The 27,590-nt window shown below is 41.4% G+C and overlaps 1 protein-coding gene across 3 annotated transcripts in view; it reads left to right on the forward strand.

Annotated features, from left to right (window-relative positions):
- Nucleotides 1-27,272, forward strand: part of nrp2a (neuropilin 2a) — an 81,139-nt gene extending 53,867 nt beyond the window's left edge. Inside the window, exons 12-18 of one of the 3 annotated variants that reach the window (XM_051942181.1) lie at nt 8,975-9,055; nt 9,210-9,314; nt 15,792-16,057; nt 16,517-16,613; nt 18,118-18,150; nt 23,007-23,069; nt 24,965-27,272. In XM_051942181.1, coding sequence (XP_051798141.1) covers nt 8,975-9,055; nt 9,210-9,314; nt 15,792-16,057; nt 16,517-16,613; nt 18,118-18,150; nt 23,007-23,069; nt 24,965-25,269 — 950 coding nt within the window. In that variant the 3' untranslated portion in view covers nt 25,270-27,272. Of the gene's footprint in view, nt 1-8,974; nt 9,056-9,209; nt 9,315-15,791; nt 16,058-16,516; nt 16,614-18,117; nt 18,151-20,021; nt 22,718-23,006; nt 23,070-24,964 lie in introns of those variants that run through there. The other 2 variants (XM_051942182.1, XM_051942183.1) reach the window with 2 other exon arrangements.
- Nucleotides 27,273-27,590: the final 318 nt, after the last annotated feature.

The raw sequence follows: 27,590 nt of genomic DNA on the forward strand, positions 1-27,590 counted from the left end.
TCGCACAGGCACAGCAGTAATTGAAAGCTTCCAAAATCCCAGCAAATGGAGTAAAACTACAGATTTTAAGCTTAAATTCATAGCTTCAGTTTGGAGCATGCAATGAAATGAAGTTAATGAGTTTTATTAATGCAAATACATAAGTTCGAGCTACTTAAATTGACAGCTTGTGTTGCTGCAGCTTTATTTTAAGGAGAGTTTTCCTAACTTTACTCTGAAGTTAAAGCATGATTTTGTCATTAAACTTGCTGTAATTCTCCTCAAAAAAGGCAGCAGAAAATGTTGAAAAAACATGGAAACATAATGCGAAAGAGTAGTAACCACATTTTCACACTTTTGCTAAAAATAGAAGATCAGTTTAGTGCAGGAGTGTCAGTTATTCAGGTTCAGGGGCCACACTCAGCACAATTAGATGTGGGCCGGACCAGTAAAATCACAGCATAATAACCTCTAAATAACCACAACTCCATGTTTTTCCCCTTTGTTTTAGAGCAAAAAAGTACAACTCTTAAAACGTTGAATAAATTATCTTTTTATAAAATGTCGTGAACAGCCGGAAGTTTCTGAAGAAAAACGTGCAATTTCAGCAACATTATGCCTCAGATTATCATTTTACACATTACAACTACAAAGGCACAGAACATTTAGTAGCAGCTATCTGGAACTGAACGGTGTGGTATTTTCCTTTAGGATCCACGTGAAGCAAAACAAAAAAAGAGACAAAAATGTTACAAAGCAACAAAAAAATGGACAAACGACAAAAACGAGACAAAAAAAAGCCATCAATCAGCAAACCAGAAAGCGAGAACTGCAGCTCAGATACACCATCTGCAAACTATGGGAGTTTTTTGGGGAGAAGGAAGGAAGCTCATTTCCATTATGTAAGGTACAGTAAAGACTCGGTAGTGACAGTTTTGTGTATATGTGTGTGGATGAACTTTAATCTGAGCACTTAACCCACCCAGGAGAGTATCAAATAATGGCTACTTGTCTTTCCCTTCTTTTTGGGGTGTGTGTAGGCATCAATTCATCAGTGTGTGTGTGTGTGTGTGTGTGTGTGCACCTAGGACTGCCAGGGAGAGATTTACAGAAAGGCTTTCTACATAATTGAAGATTTTTTTCACTCTCTTCTCTGACATATTGCTGAGTCAGCCTCTTTAGGAGTGAGCGATGTCTTTTAAGCGGGGAGGGCTGGCCGTCACCACCAAGTGTGTGTGTGTGTGTGTGTGTTTTTGGAGTCTTTTTTAAAAAACAAAATTATTTATCCGCGCACACGTGTGGACGACATAGCGCACATCTCCATTATCTGTGTCAGCGGTTCCCCCGGGTGCCTCTTTTTCTGCGTGTTTGGTGTCTCATCCCGTGCATGATGATGACTTGCATCATCACCTGCAGCAGTAGGCGCATTATGTAAGACAACACAGTGCCGCAGAGGGACTTTTTCCCCCTGCAATGCACTGTTGCGCATGTACAGTGAGGCTTGCAACTCTCCGGACATCCCGCGACTTTGTCCTCACGCTCCTCAAGGACGGGGCTCAGGGCGAGGCAGTCAGGTCACATACAGTCCATAGGTATCGGTACCAGTCGAGGTGACCAACTCTTTTTGTTTTTAACTTGCTATACGTCTCTAGTTTGGATTTTGGTCTGATAACCCTTGCAGACTCACGGCTTAATATCTGTTATCACTCGTTTAATGGACGCAATGAAAGGGTCTGAGCCAAAAGTCCCGTTAACGCGACGGGACGGAATTCGATTTTTTTCCTCCTTATTAAAAAAATAAGAAACGCCACATGCCACACATCATCATCTGTGTTAATAACTTTACAGCACAGAACATGCTGGAACAAACCTGAGACTGAGAAAGATTGCTATGGTAACAAGACTGTCTGTCAAAAAAGACACAAAACAACAAAAACAAGACATAAAATGACAAAAATGAGACACAAAATGACAACAGCAAGACACATTGACAAGAAGACACAAAACGATTGAAACAAGACACAAAATGACAAAAACAAGACACAAAATGACAAAATGAGACACAAAATGACAAAATGAGACACAAAATGACAAAAACAAGGCTTAAAATGACAAAATGAGACACAAAATGAAAAAAACCGAGACACAAAATGACAAAACGAGACACAAAATGACTAAAACAAGACTTAAAATGACAAAAATGAAACACAAAATGACTAAAACAAGACTTAAAATGACAAAATGAGATGCAAAATGACAAAAACGAGACACAAAATGACAAAAACGAGACACAAAATGACAACATGAGACACAAAATGACAACAGCAAGACACATTGACAAGAACAAGACACAAAACGATTGAAACAAGACACGAAATGACACAAGTGAGACACAAACTGACAAAACAAGACTTAAAATGACAAAAATGAAACACAAAATGACTAAAACAAGACTTAAAATGACAAAATGAGATGCAAAATGACAAAAACAAGACACAAAATGACAACATGAGACACAAAATGACAACAGCAAGACACATTGACAAGAACAAGACACAAAACGATTGAAACAAGACACGAAATGACACAAGTGAGACACAAAATGACTAAAACAAGACTTAAAATGACAATGGGACAAAATGACTAAAACAAGACTGTCTCTGACAAAATGAGACACAAAATTACAAACTATACACAAAATGACAAGAACAAGACACAAAACGACACAAGTGAGACACAAAATATCAAAACAAGACACAAAACGACAAAAACAAGACACAAAATGACAAAAACGACACAAAACGACAAAAACAAGACACAAAATGACAAAAATGACACAAAATGACAAAAACAAGACTTAAAATGACAAAATGAGACAGAAAATGATAAAACCGACACACAAAATGACACAAGTGAGACACAAAATAACAAAACAAGACACAACATGACAAGACAAAAACAAGACATTAACTGACAAAAACAAGAGACATGACAAAAACAAATAAGCATGAAAAGAAAGTAGAGACAAAAAACAAACGCATTCATTTGGGTCTGATGTTTAATTATCAGAATTAACAGTTTTATCTGATGATTGACACATATTAAATGTGATCTTTGCATACGGTGAGATTCTACAATGCAGCGGTTACGGTGAATGAGTCACTAATAAATGATAAAGCTGCCAGTGTGGAAAAGCTCTCACATCCTGATGCACTTCTATTAACTCACCGTACATTTTAGCACCACTTAGGTTTGCTCACCTGAGATGGTACCGGTATCTGGTGTGGCCCGTGGACTCATACAGGAACACACATTCTCTCTCTGCGTCACGTAAACACCCACGCCAGCGCACGAGTCGGTCCCATTCCCATTGCACCCCCTGTCACACCCTGGAAAGGTCAGCGCATTTACACTGTGACAGGGCCTGACCTTTTAAAGCAGCGAGTGCTCAGGAGCCGGGTAGAATCTTAATGGACCCGACTGTGTGTTTCTGTGCCGGGCTGCACTGGCGCCCAGGTAATGCCTTTATTTTAACACCCGGGTCCCAATACTTAACCAGAGGGCTCGAAAGATTAGATCGGAATTAAAAAAAAAAGACAAACACCAAAACAAGAAGAGAACACAAGAGATGGATTGAAGAGAGGTTTGCTTTTTTCTTGTTGGCTTCCCTGTGGGCCAGCAGCGATAAGAGTCTCATTAGGTGGTTAATGACTGGCATAAAGGACGTGACATTAACACCGGGTTAATGTCAGAAGCATCACCAGCTGTGGACGGCCCTTTCTTCTGAGCCGTTTCTCCGTCGTGCTCATTTCCACAGGAAGTTCTTTAACCCTCGTGTCGTCCTGCGGCCCAGATTGACCCGTTTTAAAGTTTGAAAGTGTGGGGAAAAATGTATATTTTCACAGTGAAACTTCCGATGTCCACATTTTCAACATTTTTGGGAAATTTTTGAAAATTTTTTCGTGAAAAAAAAAGAATATTTAAAATGTTTCTTAAGAACATTCACATAAAAATCAACCAAAATCCAGCGAAATTCCGCTGGATTTTCTTTCTTTCTTTCTTTCTTTATTCTTTATTAAACAGGGAAAAATTAAAAACATAATCAAGCCTGACTCAGTTAACTAACTGATTTTCAGCAGGTCCCTGTTCTGCAGTAGACAAAGACATACATTCACTCAAACAACAGAAACAACATCACTATTAACAACAAACGATCAGTCATACAGGAGAGGGCACTCCAACGGTGGCCTTACTCGCTCTACCGATGGTTACAGCGGTAAGTATCAGCTAGATGTTTTGTTATACTCTTTTTAAAGTGACTTATCGAGCTTATTGTCCTTAAGTTCATTGGAAGGAGATTCCAGAACTCCGTAAGTTGATAGAAAAAGGATTGTTTCCCAGAATTATTTTTGAATTGTGGTTTGCGAAGAAGTTCGTTTGTGACTGACCTGGTCCTTGGCCCCAAACCAAAGTTGAGCCTTGGAATCAGAGCAGACAGCGCGATTGAAGGACAGCTGTTCTGTAGAAGATGGTAGAACCTGAGTCCAAGGCTCTTAGTGTAGTTCTGAAATGTTAGAGCACCGGACAAAGACAGGGCAGTACAGTGGTGAGTCCAACCAGGGAGTCTGTGATGGATTTTGAAGGCCCTGTTATACAGTCTTGCCACCGGTTCGAGGATTTCTTGAGATGTTAAAGTCCAGATGGGCAGACAGTATGAGAGACTAGAGAGAACCACTGCGTGAAGATAGGTTCTAGAGACACACAAGGTTAAGTGTTTTCTAATTTTACTGTAAACATAAAGTTTTTGATTTATCTGTGTTACCAATCTTTGGGTGTGGTCACCATATGCCAGGTGTTTATCAAGTGTCACTCCCAAATATTTGTATTTGGACACTATTTGTAGCTCTTGTCCTGCAATAGTGGGAGCGTTGGTTATCGGTAAGGGTCGCTGTAAGGAGTGAAAGTACATACATACATACGTACATTTTGGTTGATTTTTTTTTGTGAATGTTCTTAAAGAAAATATTAGAAGTTTTACTGACATATGTGGAATCATTTTAGATATTTTTAGGATTTTTTTTGGAGATGTTTACCCATTTTTTAAAATTTTTTACAGGAATTTTCATGCCGAATTTGGGGGATTTTTTTTAAATAAAACTTTTAAGGAATTTATGAATTTTTTTCCTGAAGGTTTTGCAAATTTTCAGAAATTTGGTCATTTTTTTGCAGAATTTTTGGATTTTTTTTTAGACAAGGAAACCATATTTTTTGTGCCCGTAAATGAAGACAACAGGAGGGTTAAAGCGGATCAATTGCGGGTCGTGCTGTGTTTATTGCCCCCTCGTTGCTTTGAACGATCATGTGGCGTCTCGAATCTCTTTCTCCGTGTTTGTTTGCTCGTCCTGCTGCAGAATGAGATCATGAGACATCCAAGCTTCGGAGTTGTTTGCGTCGACTTAAGCGAGACAAAGCGGGGCAAGCTGACAAAGAGGAATATGAAAGAATGCGTTTACTCATTTTAATGTCAAACGAATGCAATGTGTTTGAATCTAGCTGAGCCAAAGTGACAAAAAGTGTGCAGGGTTCTCACAGTTTGTCCTCATGATACATTTGGATCCGCGCTCGAGACTTCTGTGTACACTCTAGGAATGACCCATCTGCTCCTAATAACAAGCCGCTTTCTCCCACTTCGCATTCCGTCGGCGGCCTGCTCCACATGTGTGTGTGTGTGTGTTTTAACGAGCCGCTTTCTGCCTTTCTGTGTGTTGTGATATACGCGGCTTTCAATAGATGTTAACAGCAGAGAAAGAATCCTGCTTTTCACTTTGTGTTTGTGAGTTATAGAGTGAGGCAGACGCGCACACACACACACACACACACACACACACACGGACAGAGTGTGAGATGGAGTGTGTGAGCGGCGCTGCCTCCCTCACAGCCAGAGAGTGCGATCATCCTGTCCAAGGTCGAGAGGAGTTTGTTAGACACATCCATCCATCAGCCTTAGCGCCACGAGTTGTACAGACGTGTGTGTGTGTTTTCTGCATCTGTGTGTGGATTAGCATGTGTGTTTGTTCGCGCAGCATGTTTGAGCCACATACTCCCCAGACACAACATGACAGGGGCCCTCGAAGGGCTTTCTGAGGCCCCTTGAGCCTCCATCCGCCTGCTCCTGACAGGAGACATGATAGAGTTAGTTTTGGACAGTCTGCTTCCACTCTCAGCTGCAGCATGTGCTTTAATTTGACCTTAATAGGGCATTTGAAGATGCTGTTTATGAGCTGAAATGTGGTCTAAAAACAGCAGAGTAATTTCTGTCTGCTGTTTAAAATATGATTTCACTCTGTGTAATGTGACTCTTGGTTGTCCAGGCGTGAAAAAAATGAGCCCTCTTACTGGCTTTAATAATAAAACCAGCACTCTGCTGTGCTGTTGGTGTTTATTCCAATGCAGTGCTGACAGAGAAAGAGAGACTTTCCTTTTCTGACAGACAAGAACGAGAATTAAAGAATGTTTACTAATCCTGTAAAACCCACTGTTGCAAAAATACATCAGTTTATTTTTTCTGTTATTTTCTACTCTCTATATTTTTGTTTCATTTTTTTTTAAATAATTTGGGTTTATATACATCGATAATAATTTTTTTTAGGGGTATGCTCATTTTTTGTTGATATTTCTTCCATATTTAGGTTTATTTTTTGTTTTTTTCTTTCATTTATTTAATGTTTTGCACATTTTTTTCCTATATTTTGGTTTACATAGATCTATAATAATTTTTTTAGGGGTATGCTCATTTTTTGTTGATATTTCTTCCATATTTAGGTTTATTTTTTGTTTTTTTCTTTCATTTATTTAGTGTTTTGCTCATTTTTTTCTATATTTTGGTTTACATAGATCTATAATAATTTTTTTGGGGGGGTGTGCACATTTTTTGCTCGTATTTCTTCTATATTTAGGTTTTTTTTTGTTTGTTTCATTTATTTAGTGTTTTGCTCATTTTTTTCTACATTTGGGTCCTACAGGGTTAAGACATGAGCCCTTCTTCCTGTTGGCTCATTGTGGATAGTTTTTGTCGGTTTAAATCTACAGAATTCTTCCTAAATATGCCACAAACTCCTAATTCTGCATTTCTTAGACTAACCAGCTTCTCTGGAGTCAAAGTTATCTTCCATAAATTAACCAAATAGTCTCTTTAGATTGAAACTAAAAATCAGGAGACGCCAGTTAATCACATAAACGTATGAATAAATGATCGCCTCAGAGCTTCCACTTCATTTTACTTCCCCCCATGAAACGGAGAATTTTTTTTCTATGACATCAGCAAAGTTTGTGTTAACATTTGGCCAGAGCCAGGCTGAGTGTTTACAGGCTGTGTGATAATAATCATAACTAACTTCCCTTCCTCTCTGAGTCATCGTACTATAGGGCAGAAGTGGAAAGTTACTGTTAAAGACACTATATCTCATTCATTCATGTATTGTTCTTTCTGCTTTTGTTGAGCTTATATTTTCCGCTCTCACACATCTGCGTTTCCCGTCTGTATTTCCTGACCCTCCCTAATGCGCAGAAAGTTCCACAGAAGACATGTATTAAACAAACACCAGGTCATTTTGATGTCCTTTTCAGCAGTCCGTCTTAGTTCATCTGTAGTTTTTTCCTCCAAGATAATAAATATTTCCTACCTTAAACTGACTGAGATGATCCTCTATACCAGGGGTGTCAAAATCTGATCTACAGTGGGCCGGACCAATAAAATCACAGCATAATAATCTATAAATAAATGACAATAACTCCCAGTGTTTCCTTTGTTTTAGTGCAAAAAAAAGCACATTCTGAAAATAATCTCATTTAAGGAATTATCTTTTTAGAAAACATTATGAACAACCAGAAATAAATTCAGTTTCAGCAACATTCAGTTTATCGTTTACACGTTACAGCTTCCAAATCACAGAGTGTCTACAAAGAAACTCGACATTTAGTCACAGCTGTCTGGAACTGAACGATATAGGAGTTTACTTTATGATCGAAATGACAAAAACAAGAAAAAATATTACAAAAATGACACAAACGGCATGAAACGAGTCAAAAAAAGAGACAAAATATTTGACAAAAGTTACAAAGCGACAAAAAATGGACACAAACGAGACAAAAAAAGGAACAAAACGATGAAAAAAACAGACAAAAAATACAAGCAAGACAAAAGGAAACAGAAAATGACAAAACATGAGATAAACAACAACAAATCAAGACAAACTATTACAAAAATGAGACAGAAAATGACAAAAATGAGACAAACGACATGAAACAAAACGAAATGAGACAAAAAATTTGACAGAAGTTACAAAGCGACAACAACATAGAAACAAAAGAGATGAAAAATGACCAAAAAAAGACAAAAAAATACAAGTAAGACAAAAAAAAAGACACAAAGCGACAAAAACATGAGACAAACGACAACAAATCACGACAAAATATTACAAAAACGAAACAGAACGACAAAAGAACAACGAACAATCTAGTCTTTCACTTTATGATCAAAACAACTTGTCATGGTCTAAAAATGATTTTGTATTTCTAGTTTTACTCTTTTACAATCTGCTGTTAATGTCTTCTCTGTAATTTTAACACTTTGCGTGTCGGATTGGACCCTCTGGAGGGCCGCTTTTGGCCCGCAGGCCTCATGTTTGACACCCCTGGTCTACACTGTTGCTTCCTCTGGAGTTGCAAACCGGTTCACAAATGCTGTGAACCCTCTCGACGCCATACAATGGTAGCTTATAGTCGTGCATTAATTTACACGTTTGAATCAGACATTCTTGGATCCTGAAGGCTGGATCTGTTTTAAGGTGGAAGTATCCCACAGTGGTGTTGACTCACTCATTATAAAACACCATATAGACATGCTAACAGGACAAAAAGGCACCTTTAAATTAATCTAATGTCGAAGGATTGTTTCATGAGCCACCCTTTGACGTTGAGTTGTTTCTTTCTGCAGAAACCACCACACCGGCAGACACCGCCACACCAACTCTTCCCGCTGACACTGAAACCACCACAGTCCCCCTTATGACCACAGGTGAGACAAGACGGCCGAGAGTTGCGGATTAATTGTGTTATTAGGAAGTTGAAAGAGCTGTATTATGCAGAGCAGCTGTGGATGCTGCTTTGTCTGAAATGGCAGTGATTTCTCAGGCCTCTGACTCTGGCTTTTTCCTTCTCCACCTCTTCAGCGTCCACCTCCCCTCCATCAGACAGTGTGTGTGACTTTGACCATGGCCTGTGTGGGTGGACACACGACCCCAACGCCCCGCTCTTCTGGTCCCTGCACAGCCACGGTGAGTCTCCGCCGCCGTAATGCGAAGATCGACTCACGCAGAATGACTCAGATCGGCTTTGGAGAGGTTACGTTTTTCTCCTCTGGAACTGTTTAAAATCTGCCTAACGTTTCAGTCTGCGGGGAATTTGCAAAACAAAGCGGCTCAGGTTGGGCATCTCAGATTTGATTTTGGTGTTTGATGGGTTCCCGTGTCCGTGCCTCTGTCAGCCGGGAGCTTTTTTGTATGCAGCTGTAAGGGAGGGGGGGGTTTATTTGGGTGCAGAAAATTGCACAAACACAAATGCATTCAGTTTATTTTATCAACTTCACTGGGTCTAGACTAGACAGTGTTTTCTCTAATTAAATGGAGTCATTCTCCCTCTGAGTCTTCAGTGAGTCCTTCTTCAATTTGATTAAAATAATTTCTTAAATTGAAACCCGTCTAATTTGGCTGCTGCATTGTCTGCCAGCCGCTCGCCTCTTTCCGAGCGAATGAGAATGGAAATGAGTCGACGGGATCGCGGGGAAACAGACACTGCGGCTGTGTCGAGCCTGACACGTGACACTCAGCTGCTCCCCGAGTGTCAAATCAAGTGTCGGCAGGAAGGGGTTAAGACCCAGTAGCTCCAATTAAGCTCAGAGCAGGAGATTCCAGAGATAAGCAGTTATTCCCTGCTGTCCTTTACTGCCCCTCCATTACCTCCAGCACATCCCAGATGATGCTTTGTAGACTTCCATCTACTTAGACATTCCTTGCAGAACTTATTCATTTGCTCTTTATATATACCCACGGATCAGAAGTGCGGCTTTTGGCATGTTATTAAAAGCTATATGAGACGTATCCTGCTGGGTTTAGGCAGTGCTTTTTATAGCGCTGTTCAGAATTTAACATAGGCAGGGTGAAGGATTGTTATCCCCACCTTGTTTTAAAATTCATTGCTTTTGAGCAAGTCTGCATGAAAGATTCAGCAGCTGGAGAGAATTAAACGGGAGGTTCGGGCCCTTTTTTCTTTTTCCTTTTTCGTCAAATTTGCGACGTCACCTGGGTCGTGTTGGGCAGGACAACAGATCTGCAGGAAATGTTCCTGAAGCGTGACCTGTTTGGGTCATAAGCGTCTTTGACAGGGGGGCCTTCAAAGCGGCGTCTTTCATCACTGGCCGCTCGGAAAAGGTTGTGCCTTTTATGTATGAAGTATCTTTTCCAGCCATTTTGACACGCCTCACAACGCCTTTGATTTTTTTCTGCCGATGTCAAAGGTCAGAAATCCCAGCCAAGCACGGGATCATTATTTCACCGCTATCAAATCACTCTTTAATCCTCTACGGCAGCAGTGTCGAGCTCATTCTAGTTCAGAGGCCACATTCAGCCCAATTTGATCTCAAGTGGGTCGAACCAGTAAAATTACAGCATAATAACCTGTAAATAACTCAAAATCTTTCCTTTGTTTTAGTGCAAAAAGGTACATTTTGAAAACATTCACATTTAAGGAATTATCTTTCTGCAAAACGTCGTGAACAACCTGAAATTTCTGAAGAGAGAAGTTCAGTTCCAACAATATTATGCCTCAGTTTATCATTTACACATTACAACCTAAAGATCACAGAGCATCTACAAAAAGGCACAAAACATTTAGTCACAAGTATCAGGAACTGAACAATATAGTGTTATACTTCAAAAAAAGGCAAAGAAACAAAAGCAAGGCAATATATTACAAAATGAGAGAAAAAATGACAAAACTGAGACACAAAATGACAAAAGAGAGAAACAAAATGACAAAAAATGAGACAAACGACACGAAACAAAACAAACAAGAGACAAAAAAGTTACATAGCGACAAAAAAATGGACAAACGACAAAAACGAGACAAAGATGTTACACAAATGAGACGAAAAATGACAAAACTGAGACACAAAATGACAAGAGAGAAACAAAATGACAAAAATGAGACAAACGACACGAAACAAAACAAACAAGAGACAAAAAAGTTACATAGCGACAAAAAATGGACAAACGACAAAAACGAGACGAAAATGTTACACAAATGAGACGAAAAATGACAAAACTGAGACACAAAATGACAAGAGAGAAACAAAATGACAAAAAATGAGACAAACGACACGAAACAAAACAAACAAGAGACAAAAAGTTACATAGCGACAAAAAATGGACAAACGACAAAAACGAGACAAATGTTACACAAATGAGACGAAAAATGACAAAACTGAGACACAAAATGACGAGAGAAACAAAATGACAAAAAATGAGACAAACGACACGAAACGAAACAAAAAAGAGACAAAAAGTTACATAGCAACAAAAAATGGACAAACGACAAAAACGAGACGAAAATGTTACACAAATGAGACGAAAAATGACAAAACTGAGAAACAAAATGACAAAAAATGAGACAAACGACACGAAACAAAACAAACGAGACAAAAAAGTTACATAACGACAAAAAATGGACAAACGACAAAACGAGACAAAGATGTTACACAAATGAGACGAAAAATGACAAAAAATGAGACAAACGACACGAAACAAAACAAACAAGAGACAAAAAAGTTACATAGCAACAAAAAATGGACAAACGACAAAAACGAGACGAAAATGTTACACAAATGAGACGAAAAATGACAAAACTGAGAAACAAAATGACAAAAAATGAGACAAACGACACGAAACAAAACAAACGAGACAAAAAAGTTACATAACGACAAAAAATGGACAAACGACAAAAACGAGACAAAGATGTTACACAAATGAGACGAAAAATGACAAAAAATGAGACAAACGACACGAAACAAAACAAACAAGAGACAAAAAAGTTACATAGCAAAAAAAATGGACAAACGAGACAAAAAAGTTACACAAATGAGACCAAAAATGACAAAAGCGTAAACCAAACAACAAAATGATACACAAAACAACGAATAAAGCAAAGCACAAAATGGCCACAATAAGACAAAACACACAAAACACAAAAACGAGAAACAAAACGACGAAAATCAGACAAAAAAAACAAGACAAAATATCACAAAAATGAGACCCAAAAAACAGTGAACAATCTAGTGTTTTACTTTATGATCAAAACAACTTGTCATGGTCTAAAAATTATTTTAAATTTGTAGTTTTACTAATTTACAATCTACAGTTAACGTCTTCTCTGTAATTTTTGCACTTTACATAGTCGGGCCGGATTGAACCCTCTGGAGGGCCGCTTTTGGCCCACAGGCCGCATGTTTGACACCCCTGCTTTACAGGATTCTTTCTTTTCCCCGCATTACCCCCAAAACCACGAGCTTCTCACCTCTTTACCTCACATGTGAAACCAGTAGAATAACCGTATTCTGTTCTGTTATTTGCCTTAATATACTCGGCTAGTAAAGAAGGCGTTAACGAGGCTTCACAGACTGAGTCATTGTTTGCTTCCCGCTGCAGGAGACCACTGTGAAATAGATTAATAATGCTCCGTTGTGCGGCGCGTTGCGAGGCGGTCTCAATTATGAGCTGTCTGACGAACAAGAGGCGCAACAATGTGTGTGTGTCGCTTCAAGACAAGGCATTAAAATGAGTAATAAAACAAACCGATTGCACATGCACACACACCCCAAAAATAACTGTCATGTGCGGCGTTTATGCCAAAGCTGCAAAGGGCCAGGGGACACGCTGTCACACACGGCGTCTGAAGTGTCGACTCTGGGCAGAGGGAAGCTGTCAGCTCGGAAGAAGATTTGTCCCTCCAGATACTGTTTGTGAGATAGAAGCAGCTAAAGGTTATCTCACTCAATAACCTGGCCGGATGCTACTGTACACACCAATCCTGTGATACGACCGAAAGAAAACACATGGATTCTGTAATTTCTCATCCTCGAGGTACTTTTTCTGGCGTGTAAAATAAAACAAAAACACGACACACACACAGACACGATACACTGGAAAAAATGCACATCTCAAAACAAGAATAAAATTTTTTTTTCACTGAACTTTTACCTTGAAATAAGATATTTTGTTAAGATGTTTTTAAATAAGATATGATATTTATGATATTTAGAATACTGAGATCTAAAAATTAGCTGGGAAAACTTATTTTAAGCTCTATTTTTACCAGGATTGTCAAGCTTAGGTGTCTGAACCCTCCTGTTGTCCTCCTTTACGGCACCGAAAAATATTGTTGCCTTATCTGAAAAAAATTCAGCAAAAAAAAAAATCCACAAATTTATAAAAATGTGCAAAATCTTAAGGAAGAAAATTCCTTACATTTTTTCCTTAAAAGTTTTATTTGGGGAAAAAAAATCCCCAAATTTGGCAAGAAAAAGAATAAAATATATATTTAAAAATTGTAAATATTTCCAAAAAGTGAATAAAAATCTTCTAAAAAAATCCTAAAAATATCTAAAATGGTTGCATATATATCAGTAGAACTTCTAATATTTTCTTTAAAAACATTCGGGAAAAAATCACCAAAATCCAGCGAATTTTGCTGGATTTTGGTTATTTTTTTCCCTTGAATGTTCTTAAATAAACATGTTGTTTAACATTTTTTTTCCAGCGGAAAATGTTCTAAAATTTCCTCAAAAAATTGTTGAAAATGTGGGAGAATCACTGTGGAAATATTTATTTTTTCACATTTTCAAACGTTAAAACGGGTCAATTTCAAGATAATTTCAAGATTGTGTGACTTAAAACAAGTCCCTCCATCTTGCTGAAACGTCGCTTGTTAAGTTAATTTGTCTTAAATCAAGTAAGATGAGACATTCTGACTAAAAATAAAACAAATAGACTTGGTAAGACGTTGAGTTTTTGCATTGTAAAGCAGGTGATTTAATCTGCAGATTGTTGATGCAGGGCATTTTCCCACAGGGCCCACTTAAGAAATTCTTCGCCGGACGCCTCACTGAGTCACTCTCTCACACATCCACATGCAATTTCTTTTTTCTCTCTCACACGCACACACAGTTTCATGCGTTCTCCTACAATGGAATCCATGTCGGCATCCAATTTGCAAACTAAACATCCTCTGGTGTAAACAAAACGGAGCGGCTCGCGTTTTGTTGGACTTTTCCGTTGTTTAAGTCATCCACCTGGAAGCGAACGGAGAGAAATGGGCCCCGAGGGTCTTGGCTGGAGTTCTTGTAGCGCTCCGAGTCCGAATGACGCTCTCACCGGACCTATTCTTCTGCGTGTTTATATTTGTCGTATCCCTATTGTTAGTGCCACTATTGTGTGGCGGTGATCCCGTTCCTGTTGGGTGATTAGTGTCTTTTTTGTTTAAGAGTCATGTTGGAAATGTCCGACTGTGTGAAAGAACACGAGCTCCCGTGGATATATGAGTCCAAACTCCTGCAGCGCTCCTGATTTATGGCGATAATTGTGCGATCGAATGCGACGTGTATGTGCTCCATTTACAAACTCTTCTCATCCATTTACAGTGGACGTCAAAAGTCTACGCAGCCCTTCAGATTTTCTCGCTTTTATTGCCTCCAGGGCTGAAATGAAAACCCATTAAAACAGACTTTTTTTCCTTCGCTTTCATTCGACTGAAGACTCAAGGTTAAAACACGGCTGCGCTCATTTTTGGGAAATGTGTTAAAAATACAAAAACAGTTTCTGCTGTCAAATATCTCATTCAGCACTCGAGTTTCTCACTTCATTCTTGACTTTCCCGAGCTTCTGTAATTAAAACGTGTGAAGCGCAGGTGTAAAATCCACCAAAGTTTCATTGAGGATGCGCTGAGATCAGATGGCGAAACCGGGAGCTGCTCTGGACCAACTTCTCCACTGACATCCTCTGCATAAGCTCATACTTTGGAGCTTTGGAAATGTTTATTAGACCACTGCGACCACTGTTTTCTGCCTCGTCCTTAGCGGTTCTTGGTGGAGCTGGTGGAGGTTTATGACTTACAGCTGGAATCACTGATCTTGCATGTCTTCGTTTAGAAGTTTGGATCATCTGTTGAGTTTACACATGCAAATAACAGTGATTTAAAGAAATCCAATGTGAATTTTGTCATCTTTACAGCTTTCAGACGTCATATTTTAACATTTATTGCATGTGTTGATTCAGTATGTTTGATATCTTTTCAAAGATGCTGTAATTGTTTAACTAATGTGATAAAATTCTAACAAAAATCATCAGTGTTGAAGAGTGTGGCGTTCTAGCAATGATTCCCATTCAGCTGTGTAGCATGAGTACCAACAGATGAAACAATGAGCACTTCTTCTTTTATTATCCTGCAGCATATTTGGTCCCTGCAAACAGAAATAATGTAAAAGTTTAGCTGCACGTAGAGCAGAAATTCAATTCAAGACACATTCTAATGCCAGTTATAGTTTCATAAATCCAAATTTATTTATTTCTTCCTCTTGGTGTTTGTTTATGTTGATCTTAGGCCTGAAAACAAAACATCCCACAGTCATATATTGATCGTTTACATCACACTTTTATCAGTTTATTCAGGTCATCTTATCTCATTTTATCTTCCTCCCCTCCAGAGCCCAACAGCTACCTGTACATGGACGCCAGTCTGAAGACGGAGCAGCAGCAAGCCCGCCTCGTCAGCCCCGTGGTGGCCGCCGACACCGGGCCCCTCTGCCTCCTCTTCTTGTACCAGATATGGGGCGAGGCCCAGGGCCACCTGAAGGTGCTGGTGCGGGACGCCCACAACGAAGAGACGGTGCTGTGGACGCTGAAAGACGACCAGGGTCCCGGGTGGAAGGAGGGTCGCACCATCCTGCCTCGCTCCCCCAAAGACTTCCAGGTAGGAAGCTTTATCTGGGTCACATCTTTTTATTATGTCTCCCCAGGAAGAGAAACACATCTTTAATGTTTTTATCAGAGTTGTTTAGGGAGATACGCTCATTTAGAAGAGTATAAAAGCATCACTTCTAACCTCCGTGCCACCTTAGAGGGGTTAGACTTCAGTCGGAGATAAAGTGCGTCACATTGTCTCCATGGCTCTGTAAGTGTTTGGGGGTTTGCTGTGCATTTGTCAGAGACATCACAAGCAGTTAATGTTCTCATGAAATAGTCAGTTGCAGAGAACAAGCGGAGGATTGCGAGTGTTGAGTGCAACTTTGAAATCACAGGCGCCATATTAAGTTTTTATCCTCCTTTTCTCCTCCTCCTTCCTCATGCTTGTCCCAATTTGCCTCCACCTCCTCTGCCTCCATCCTGTCTTCTCCAACTCTTCCCTCCTCCTCCTCCTCTGTTTTGGTAGGTGGTGATGGAGGGTTTCTTTTTGCACGGCACCAGAGGACACATCTGGATCGACAACATCCACATGAGCCAGAGCTCCCCGCTGAAAGAGTGTACACGTAAGTCGCACAGGAAAACACCGGCGACAACACACCTCCGTTTGACCCATCGGCACCCTCTCATCCTCTGCCTTCATCATCTCCACCGCTCTCGTTCTCGTCTTGTAGCTTTACCTTTAACGGTGAAGCGATAAACACCCCCACTCTCCCAGTTTAGGAGACAGCCTCTCCTCTGAAGATCCCAGCGAGCGCAGAGATGAAAGGAGGAAGGAGAGGGAGGGACAGCGTTTACTCTTCCATAGAAAAAAGAACGAGAGAAAAGAAAAGAAGAATAGGAAAACTAGGCCATAAACGCCCCGTGGGCCCCAGCGATGCTAATCTATGTTTCATTAGATTTCTCATCTTCCTTCTTCTCTTTCCTCTTCTCTTCCCTCCATCTCTCTCCGTCCTGTCGTATTTGTAAACAGAGCTTTTCCCGAGCCGTCAAAGGGAATTACTAGACAGAGCTCTTTCCCAAGGAACTTTTGTGGGTGTCTGGTGTGAGCGTAGCCCCGTTAATCTGGCCTGAGCAGGGCCTTCACATGAGGCCTTAAACAGATCAGGGACCGAGCCGTGGGCGTGGCGGGGGGGTTCACAGCCAAAAAAACCTGCCGTCATCACTTCTGACGGACGTCCAGTGAGCTTCGGAGGTGGACCAGCAGTGAGGGAAAGTGTTTTTTGTTGCCGCTTTGTGTGTTTTTTGCGGTGTTTCAGTGTGTTTTACTCGAGTCCTGAGTGATTCCAAGTGGCACGGCAGCTTGGAAAGGCAAAGATGACAGCCCAGCCTCCCCGTCTCTCATGCCGCTGTGTTTCCTCCTTCCCTCTCCTCCTCCTCCTTTGCCACTCCCAAAGCATGGTGGGATGTCGCTTATCACCCCACACAGTTGAGTTTTTCACAGTACATTGGCATTCCCGCCAAAAGGCGCCGGTTCCCAAGTCGCTCTCCCCCTGTTTTTCCTTTTTACTTTCCCTCCCAACGCAAATACGCTATCTAACACCCACTGAGACACACACACACACACACACACACACACACACACACACACACACACACACACACACACACACACATGCGAGTTCTTTGTGTTTGCATTCCAGGCAATCAAAGTGAAGGTTCTGCTCTGTGCATTTACAGCAAGCCAGGGAAAGAAAAAGAACCCCAGCCCGCTCCAGTTTAACTGGACTCCACAGATAAACAACTTGAAATGCGTGAACTTTGCAGACACACACACACACACACACACACACGTACGTAAGCGCTCCGAGTACAAACCCATCTCAAATTCCCAGCTCACACAATGTACTCTGTTTGAAATTGCATTCAAGCAAAGGAGCCCAGTAAATGCCATAATTCGACTGTGTGTTATCTGAGGAATTAACTTAAATTTCCTCAGGAGGAGTTTGATAGTCTTGTGACATTTGTGTGACATTTGGCTGACTTTTCCCTCGTATTTAAAGTTATCTAACGGCTCTCTCTCTCTCTCTCACTCTGTCTCTGCCTCACTCTCTCTGTGTGTCCTCGCAGAACCCATCGCCGCCTTTTCTCCTGAAAATCCAGGTGAGTTTGCCTTTCGGTATGATATTTATTCTTCTCGTGGTCTTGCTTCCTGCCCGTTGGTATGCACTAGCCTGGGTTTTCTGCTTGGTGGCACAAAATCGTCAAAAAAAATCACTCCTTTACCGACAACACGGAGGCTGCTCGAGCTGTGTGAGTGATTCAGCAGCATGTAGACATCACCAAACAAATACTAAACGCCTCACTAAAATCTAAATTATTGCATTTGCAGATACCAAATTAACGAAGTTGCAAAGTAGACTGCCTCGGTAATTTTGTGTTGCACATTAATTTTACCTTGTCAGTTTCAGTGGAAACAAAGGAATAATCTCCAAAGAGCAGAACTCTGCGTGCAAGGCAAGCTAAATCGAGCACACCTCACGGAGTCAGATATGTGAAAAGAGCTACATATTCTCAGTTCTAGGCTTCCTGACACAGCCTGAAGGGTTTTAAATAACTGTCTGCCTCATGAAAAATATTTAGAGCATCCAGGGGGACTCTATGAGATTGATGTTAGTGTTTTGGCATCTCATAATGTCTTCCAATAAGATAAGAGCTCGGCGGTTTCAGTGCGAATGTGATGTGTGTGCATTTCTCCGGCTTTTCTACTCCTGTGCCCTCGCGCACACACACACACACACACACACACACACACACACACACACACACACACACACACACACACACACACACACACACACACACATGCACAACACAATCTGTAACCCTTGACAGACACACATTAATATCAGTGCATACATACACACCAGTATCCCCAGTGAAAAGCAATCAGATAGAGTGACTGAGCAGCATCGAGCATGGGTGTCTCTCTCTCCTCTCCCTAACTCAGCTCTGTCTAATGAGTGTGTGCAGTGTGAAGTAGCAGCAGCACGCACCATTTCCCTCTGTAATTATGTGACACGGTCCAAAAATCAGGATGTATTCAGCTCTGCTTCACTTTCCCTAGTTCAGTGTGACACTCCGCATGCAGCGCTCCACATCGAGTCTGGAAACCTACATGTGGGCTCCAGTTCTTAGTTGTTCAGCGTCTTCAGCGGTTTGCTTTAGCTGACTTGGATAGAGGAGTAGGAGCTTCTTGGAAGCCGGTTAGTTGGTTCTTACCAAGAATTTGAGAGGGAGAGGTTCAAGCCAGGGGCAGCAGCGTAGAGGATCTGTGGGGATAGTCTCCAAGGAGACGGCGCTTGGCTTGAGGAGGAGAGGACTGGCCAGGAGGCTGATGCATGTGAAAAAGAAAAATGAAAAACCGAGAACAGGATAAATTATGTACTCAGAACAAATCTGCCAACGTCAGCCAGCTAAATAACAAATCCCAATCCAAAACCAGCTCAGAGAGCTCTGGAACATTGGATTCCCATGTGGTGTCCAACTGATTCTTGCATGGTTCTAAGACGCTATCAGGGGTCCTGTGCCAGTGTGAAATAGGAAGAAGAAGCTCCTTAATTCAGTGTGTGTGGGTGCTTTTATAACTAATTATTTTGGCATTCGTTTCACACCAAGTAATTTCATTGGAGCTTTGAAAAAATTGAATTGCATTGCATTTGATTGGATCGACTATTGGACTGATTTCAAACCAAATCTCTTGATGATCTTGGTGTGAAAACTTGTCCTCCAACTGCAACCCAAGCTACGTGAGAGAAATGGATGCATTTACTTTTTTCTTTTTTTGGCCTTGGAGATTTTTCTTTATCATTTTTTGCAACTGGCATGCTTGTGCATGCTCACATGAGGTGCACGCCTGCTGTTCGTATGATTAAGACCAATAGGGATAGAAAGCAGAGAATTCAATGTAGAAAATAAACAAGTGCCACTCCTCTCTTTTCCCGCTGGCCAATTACTCTGTATCTCTCCACCAGGGGGAGGCGTTCCTGTGCCTCCCTTGCCCATCCACTGGTATTACATTATGGCCGCCGGGGGCGCCCTCCTTCTCCTGGCAGTGGCCATCTTGGTCAGAGCTCTCTGTTGCTGTCGACAACACCTGGCCACCAAGAAGAGCCAGCTGTCAGTGGCCTATCACAGCTCGTCGCAGTGCTTCCAGTATTCTAACTGGTCATCCAGTATGGCCACCCCAGGGGTGGAGCCAGTCCTGACAGTGAGGTTGGACAGCCGGGACCGACACCGAACCCTCTGTTAGAAAGAAGCACTTAGCTGCGTTGCGTTTGGCAGAGGAGGACGCCAACTTGTGATGTCAGTGGCATCGAGTCACGATGCTGCTAGACTGACTGAACATCAGCTCGACGAACCCTCCCTTCTCTAGTCTACAGCTGCAGTGATGATGATGATGGCATAGACACTGTCCCAAATTGCTAAGTGAAAATTTACAAAGAAACACTGTGATCTCTCACTCCGTCTCTAATGGATGTAGCTTCGGGTGCTGTTCTCTTCTCTGTTTCATTAAAGAGTTTGCTGTTGACATTTCACACTACCTTGCTCCTGATGAGAGGACTGAAGTCTGAGTAAGTTATTTGTCTGAGCAGCTTGTTTCAGACCATTGAGTGCTGTCTGGCTCCTCATAACCCCAGCGGTCCTCCTGGAATGACCCCAGCGTGGACGTACACACAGACATGTGTGGGCTGGGAATGGGAGGAGGGTCGAGCTGGTTCCGCTGCGAGAGCCAGCCAGAGCTGCCAAACCACAAGGCTAAAACAAGACCCCAGAGACACGAGGAGCTCTGCAGTGCTCAGAGAGAGAGGGGAGAAAACTGTTAGGCTGAGAGGCATTCAGTGTGCTCGCTGTGGAAATGATCTGGCAAGCCTTAGAAAATAAACCTCTTAGTATCTTTGTAATAACAACACAGGATAGCCGAGTTGTGCCAATGGTGAGGGTGTTGTAACAAGAGGAGAGGAAAAAAAACGTCTCCATTGTCCTTTTCAACAAAGCATGTGCACATTTAAAAACAAAGGGAATGCAGATCCATCATAGTTAAAGTCCTGCATCACCAACGGAGATAACCAGCTCGTTTGATTGAACGTCTCGTCTTCTCCTGATAAAGGCATCAGTCAGTGATGGATGCAGCCGTCCTCAGTGTTTAGTGTTTCATCTTGATTCTCTGGTGTAATAAAGCACGTTGTTCCACTCCCATTTATGCTCCATACCACCCACTCCCGTTGTTCCCTGTGTCTTTGAGCTGCCCAGATGAAAGCCATGCCGAGCCAAGCCTTGTCGTGTTTTCAATGTGGATATGCGCTTGTTGTTTTAGGGTTGTAAATAGACACAGCTGTCTGCCATCTCCACTTCTTCCTTGATTTATACTCCTACAAATCCCACAATGCCGCTGGACCAGCTGGAAACCATAAGTGAAGTGTTTTGCTGTATATGCGCACCCTTGAGAGGGATCCAAGATATTATGAAAACCAGAGCTGCTCCAGCTATTGATGGGCTTCTCCTTTAAGACGACATGAGCGGCTGTTAACATAAAATAAAACTGCACTTTGTACTGATATTTAAACACATCTGGGATCTAAAACAATATTTTATTCTGAAATGTTTAAAAAAATCCGACACATCGGCGCCAATTTCTCTCTCATCAGTCAGTGCAGAGGTGGTGAGATTTGACACGAGCTCAGTTAACACTCTGGACTGAATGAAATTGAGATCTTCGCTCTTTGGCTTAATGGGGCGTGCTTTGGTGGTCTGTCACAGCCGTGAAAAATCCATCACCTCTTAGCCCACAGCTCAGCAGAATGCACCTCAATTTGTTGTCACAATTTAGAAGCTGCACTTTTCTCTCCCAAGTGGGGGAAAAAAAATGTGGGTTTTTTTCTCTTTTTTTTGGCACACTCCCACTGTGTGCTTTTAAATCAACTCATGGAGGAGGGATTGGACACCCTACTTGCATCTCAACACCATTACACTCCAAGCCTCTAATACTTGTAATTAGTTAATGGACAGATAACATTTATTAAGGCTGCGGTAAGCACTTTTCCCTCCCATCTACCGCACCTCTATCGCCCAATTGGCTGCCAACTTCAGTTGCCCTGGCAACGGCATTAATAATGCCGTCGGCCATCAAAGACCTCCAGATCTAGACATGTGCCTTGCCAAGCAGCTACTCCCACTCCTGAACGCCGGCCAAGAGCGGCGAACACACACCCGCACGTAGACACCGACTCACAACACACAAAGTGAAAAAGAAAACTCATCTAAAGTATAAGTACACTCGAGCTATTGGGCTCCACTAAAGTGCTGCAGCCGCTGCTAGGTTTTTTTTTTTACCACACTTGTAATCTTCCAATTCAGGCACTCACATCGGTTTTCGGTTCACGTCGCCGGGCAGTGCTGTTCACCCGGAGCACGATGACTTACATGTGTTGAGATTTTTGTTTTCCTGAATCATTGAATGCACCACTCTTAAACTTGACAGTAACGGTGTTGATGATTTTACCAGTGATGATGATAATGATGGGTATTGTTCTTTGACGATGACATGTTTGCATTTTTATTTACACAGAATGAGCAGTCTTATACCTTCAGTATCCTATGTGATGACTGTGTGTGACAGGAATGTATCTTAATGATCTTTCTCTATTAATAAAGTCATATTTTTCTACTATTAAGTGTGCGTGTGTTGGTGTAGGATCTCTGTATATTCATTTGCAGCTTTTCAAGGTATATACTGTAAACTCATAGCCACCTGTGATTGTTAGCATTACAAAAGACACTGAATTAGCAGCAGTCAGTCTGACAGCTGCTCCAAATATCTCCCAGGATGAATGATCTGTAAATAAGGGATGGGTTTCTGCCTCGCCTTATGTTGCAATATGCTGTAGTGCATTTTTGTGTAGCCATGCTTGTGTGTAAACGGCACAGTTCTTAAAGTCTCCTGTGTTTGTCTCTGACAGTGAAGAGACCCACTGACTTTGGAGACGGACGACTTTTCAGTGGCAGAGACCCACTAGGTGGAGGTAAGACACGAGGAATGCTTTATGATTTGACTTTTTGATCAACAGAGGCAGAATATTTCTTCTCTTAAACAAATATTTCTTCATGGTTTAGTTTTATGTCCGCCAATCCCACTCACAAGAATTTATGGGAGCCAATTTTGGAAGAAAAATCCTGATGTTTCTTTTCTAAATTCAGTTCTATTTATACAGCAGGTTTGTGTTTAAGACCAGCTAACCCAGACTTAGGAGAAAACCTGAAAGCATGCAAGCCATTTCACTGCACTGCTGAAACTAGAGCCGTAAAATACACGGTATGGGTAGCTTATAGCTAATGTTTGCTGAATCTTCTTGTGATTTGCAGAAGAAAATCTTACTCCAGAAGATTTGGTGGACATTTCCGCCAAAACAGACACAGTTCCTGCAAGTGTAGAGAGCAGGGAGGGGTGACGGCTGTCAACAGTGACAAAAAATGTCACATTTTTTGGTATTGGTTACATTTTAGTAATAAATCAGACAGTAAATAGAAAAATCCCTGCAGTTGTGGTCATGACTAGTTTAAAAATAAAATCCTGAATCCCTTTTGTCTCAGTCTGAGAGAAGACTGAGGGAGTAAAATCAATTGCAAGCTCTTAAGGCATCATTTATTTATATGTTAATCACTTGTTAGTGATCAATTTCTACCACGTTTCTTCGTTTTTAGAGAAACAAAATGCTTACATCTTGTCTCTGTTGCACAAGATTTAGAAATAAAGACTTGAGGAATCCTCCAGTATAAAATTTCTGCCCAAAGAGGTCAAATTATGGAATGCAGAAGACAGTTCAGGTCCTTCTGAGATGCATTCATTTTATTTTTTGCAATGTTTGAGAGTCCATTCGCAGGAAACTAACTGGGAAAAAGAGTTTTATGTTCACTGTTGTGTTATAAATAAGCTCATTTCATTCTTGTTGTTTTTGGAAGATGGTTCTGGAGAAACTCTGCCTGTCCACCCACTTCAATGGAATAAATTTACAGCCGAGCAAACAGTTTTGTTATTTTATGTAGAAAAGTGATTACAGTGTTTGCACGACAAGACTAAGTAAAAATCCAGTCAGTTCTGAGATGCAATGTAAAAAAAAGTTGTTTTTACAGTAAAATTCTGGCAGCAGTCAAACATTTTCTACAATTACAGTAAAGAAATGTATTGATATTGTTGATTTTAGGGTTACAAAACATGCTTCATTCCATATTTTACTGTAACAAATAAGTTTCAGCCTTTAGAAATGTGAAAATTTCCATGAAAATACCATATAAAATAAAATTTGTCGAACTTATTATAAATATTACAGCATTTTCCGTTATCAGCACAACAGTTAGTGTATTTAATGTTAAATATATGCATTTTTAGCAAAAAATGTGGTTAAAGCTGTCATAAATATTAAAGGATATGTCTGTTAATTAAGACAAAAGTACATAAGACTGACCGGTAACAAAGTGTATTTTTTATATGTAATAAATGCATAAATTGTCATGTTGCTTGTTAAAAATATTGCATCATGTTTCCATCACCAGTACGACAATATGTACATTTAACTGGGAATAACTGTGTTCTTTTTGAGGATTAAATGCAAAAATTTCAGTTTTGTTGTACATATTTCGGACATTTTTCCATTAAAAACTATGCAGGAGTCGGGAAATGTATTATTTCAAGAGAAACAAATCTAAAAAAAGATGCATTTTTCTCCTGATTAACCTGTTTACGGTGATTCAGTGTCATATAAACTGCATGAGACTGTTTCAGAATTGACAGATTTTGACCGTCATAGTCTGGCAGTTTTTCAACGTAAAAACGTTTTTTACAGTGTGACACGAACACAGTATCCGGTCACGACTTGTCTGCCACCAAACTAACTTTTCTCCCTCCTCTCTTGTGTCACAGGTCTGCAGTTCCCCGACTGGAACACACCGTCGCCGTCATCCGAGCCTCCGGTGACGCGCGTCTCCGAGAAGGACAACTCGTGGCTGTACACGCTGGACCCCATCCTGGTCACCATCATCGTCATGTCCTCCCTGGGCGTCCTGCTGGGGGCGGTGTGCGCCGGCCTCCTCCTGTACTGCACCTGCTCCTACAGCGGCCTGTCGTCACGCTCCTCCACCACCCTGGAGAACTACAACTTCGAACTGTACGACGGCCTCAAGCACAAAGTCAAACTCAACCAACAGCGCTGCTGCACCGAGGCGTGAGGGACGAAGAGTTCCAGGCGTCTTCGTGAAACCCTCTCAAAGTTTTTTTCATTTCCTCCAGTTCACTTTAGCGTCAGTTTACTTCCTCGATGGTGCAGATCTGAGGACACATGGACGATGAGAAAAGCCACATTTAAGCTCGAATGAGAACTTTATTCCTGTTTGGAAAACTGTGGCACAGTCCAGGATTGGTAGCTTTTGAGGTACAAGAACCAGTGAGTGAAAGACTACCGAGATGGATTCCCCAAGTCGGGGATGTTAGGCCTCAAAAAGTAAATATCTACACATATCAATTACAGATTCTTGGTCCACCAAAAGATAAGTGTTTATAAATGCATCATAGATTTGTAAGAGGTCTAGTTTTGAAAGTGGATACTGTAAACTACACAAACAGAGAGCCAGACACATTGTGTTGGAAAGGTGGTAGGTTAGGAACGTACTTAGAAAGCGTCTTTTTTGATCACATGTGAACACAGTGGCCTAGAACTTAGCTCCTTTGTGTGGCCCGTCGGCTCCTTTGTTCCGTCGTAGACTCTGCTACTTATCAGCCTCAGTTATCCTCTTAGTTCCTGACAGTCTGTGGTATTTTTAGTCACCGACGTCCCTCAAGTTCTGCTCAATCACTCCCGTTTTCTGTTTAATGTTTTCGTTCTGGCCTGTTGCCAGTTGGCGATGGCTGATAAGTTTGAAAAAAGAAAAAAAAAGAGGCAAAGAAAGTATATGTGTGTGTGTGTAGAGGTGGGGAGGGGGGCATTTTAACACATTCTTTTAATGACAGAGAGACGTCATTGTTAGATTTAGTTATCGGAGGCTGTTTTTACTGGTTCCTGTCAAAGAGAAGGCCATGTTTACATTGTGGTTAATGGGAAAAGGTCAAGGAGCTTTTGGTCGGTGCAACCTATGGATTGCTGGTGAGGGCGGAGACTGAACCACTGTAGAAAGAAACAAAGAGAGAATGAGAGAGACTTTGACTGACGGAGCGCTACAGGCCCCTGCCTCTCTCTCACAGGGGCCGCATTCTCTCTGTGCTTTCACGAGTACAAAGATAAATGGGATCAAACGCAACCAGAAACGGCTCTTTGCAATCGACTGACCGTGTGCCCGGACACACAACAAGCCTTAAAAGCAAAAACTGTTAATGGAAATGTTGAAAAAGGAACGTTGAGGCGACACTGAGACAAGAGAGAAGGAGCGAATCTCTCTCTTTTACATGTGGACCTCAAAAGCCATGATTTAAAGGACCTATCCCCCTTCTTCCATCTCCCCACAGATCACACCACCCCCACCTCAACCTCCCGGCTCATTGTGGCCTATTTTGTGAATTTATTTGTGTTGATTTTCGGCTCTCGCACAGCAAGGCAAGCTTTTTTTATTTTGTTATTTTTCTGTTTACCAGTTGGAATAGGTCTTGTCTTGCATGCTCTGAGTGGACTCGTAAGCCATGAGAAGGAGAGAGCAAAAGGTCTCAGAGTTTCCCTCCCATGCACATGAACATCCACACACTTCACTTGTATATACAACATGTATATACAGAACATGAGAACACATCTCCTCTCTCTGAGAAACTTTGGACACTCGGTCCTAACAAACGAAGGGAACAACGGCTGCTTCTGAGACGCATATTTGCAACCGTAAAGTCCATAAAACGCCATGGATTCACCATTCCATCCCATCCAACCCGCTGTCTCTCTCCTCTGAGGCCCACATCTCTGGACCCCACTGACTCTCTTCAAAGTGCCTTTGGAGCCTCGGGGATCCAGCTTGCCTTTGGAGCCAGTATCGGATACAGTAATTTGACGCTGACAGTGACAGTGACCGTCACAGCGCCCCCTTCTGCCTGGGAGGACCACATAAAGAGGACAGGATTCCCACCCCTTTCCCCTTTCGCACTGCTAGAACTGCTGTTGTTGTTGTTTTAAAAGGGGTCTTTGTACAGAAATGCTCTTTTTATGATTGTTATTATAATTATTGTTATGATTATTTAATAAAGGATTTATACCATATTGAGGAAAGCGCCGACCAAGAATTCTTTAAACAGATTCCTGCGATACTTGCCCAATTACCCGCGAACTCCATCGGAAACTTGGAGCCAAACTTTCATTTTTAATTGCAAAAAAAAAAAAAAAGGGACTCAAAGGCACACAAACTCGTGTTCTTTCTCCCCTCCTCTGTCACATACACATACATAATGCCGTGTTGTCAGCTTGCTACACTTGGCCTCTAATCTCCCCATGATGTCCCATTAGTGTGGACCTCTGGTGGCCCTCATTTAGGAGCTCCAACATCAAAGCTTTGAAGTGCCCGCCGTCTCAGCCACACAC

Source organism: Acanthochromis polyacanthus, chromosome 22 (assembly GCF_021347895.1).
Source record: "Acanthochromis polyacanthus isolate Apoly-LR-REF ecotype Palm Island chromosome 22, KAUST_Apoly_ChrSc, whole genome shotgun sequence".
In the NCBI taxonomy this organism is placed as follows: domain Eukaryota; kingdom Metazoa; phylum Chordata; class Actinopteri; family Pomacentridae; genus Acanthochromis; species Acanthochromis polyacanthus.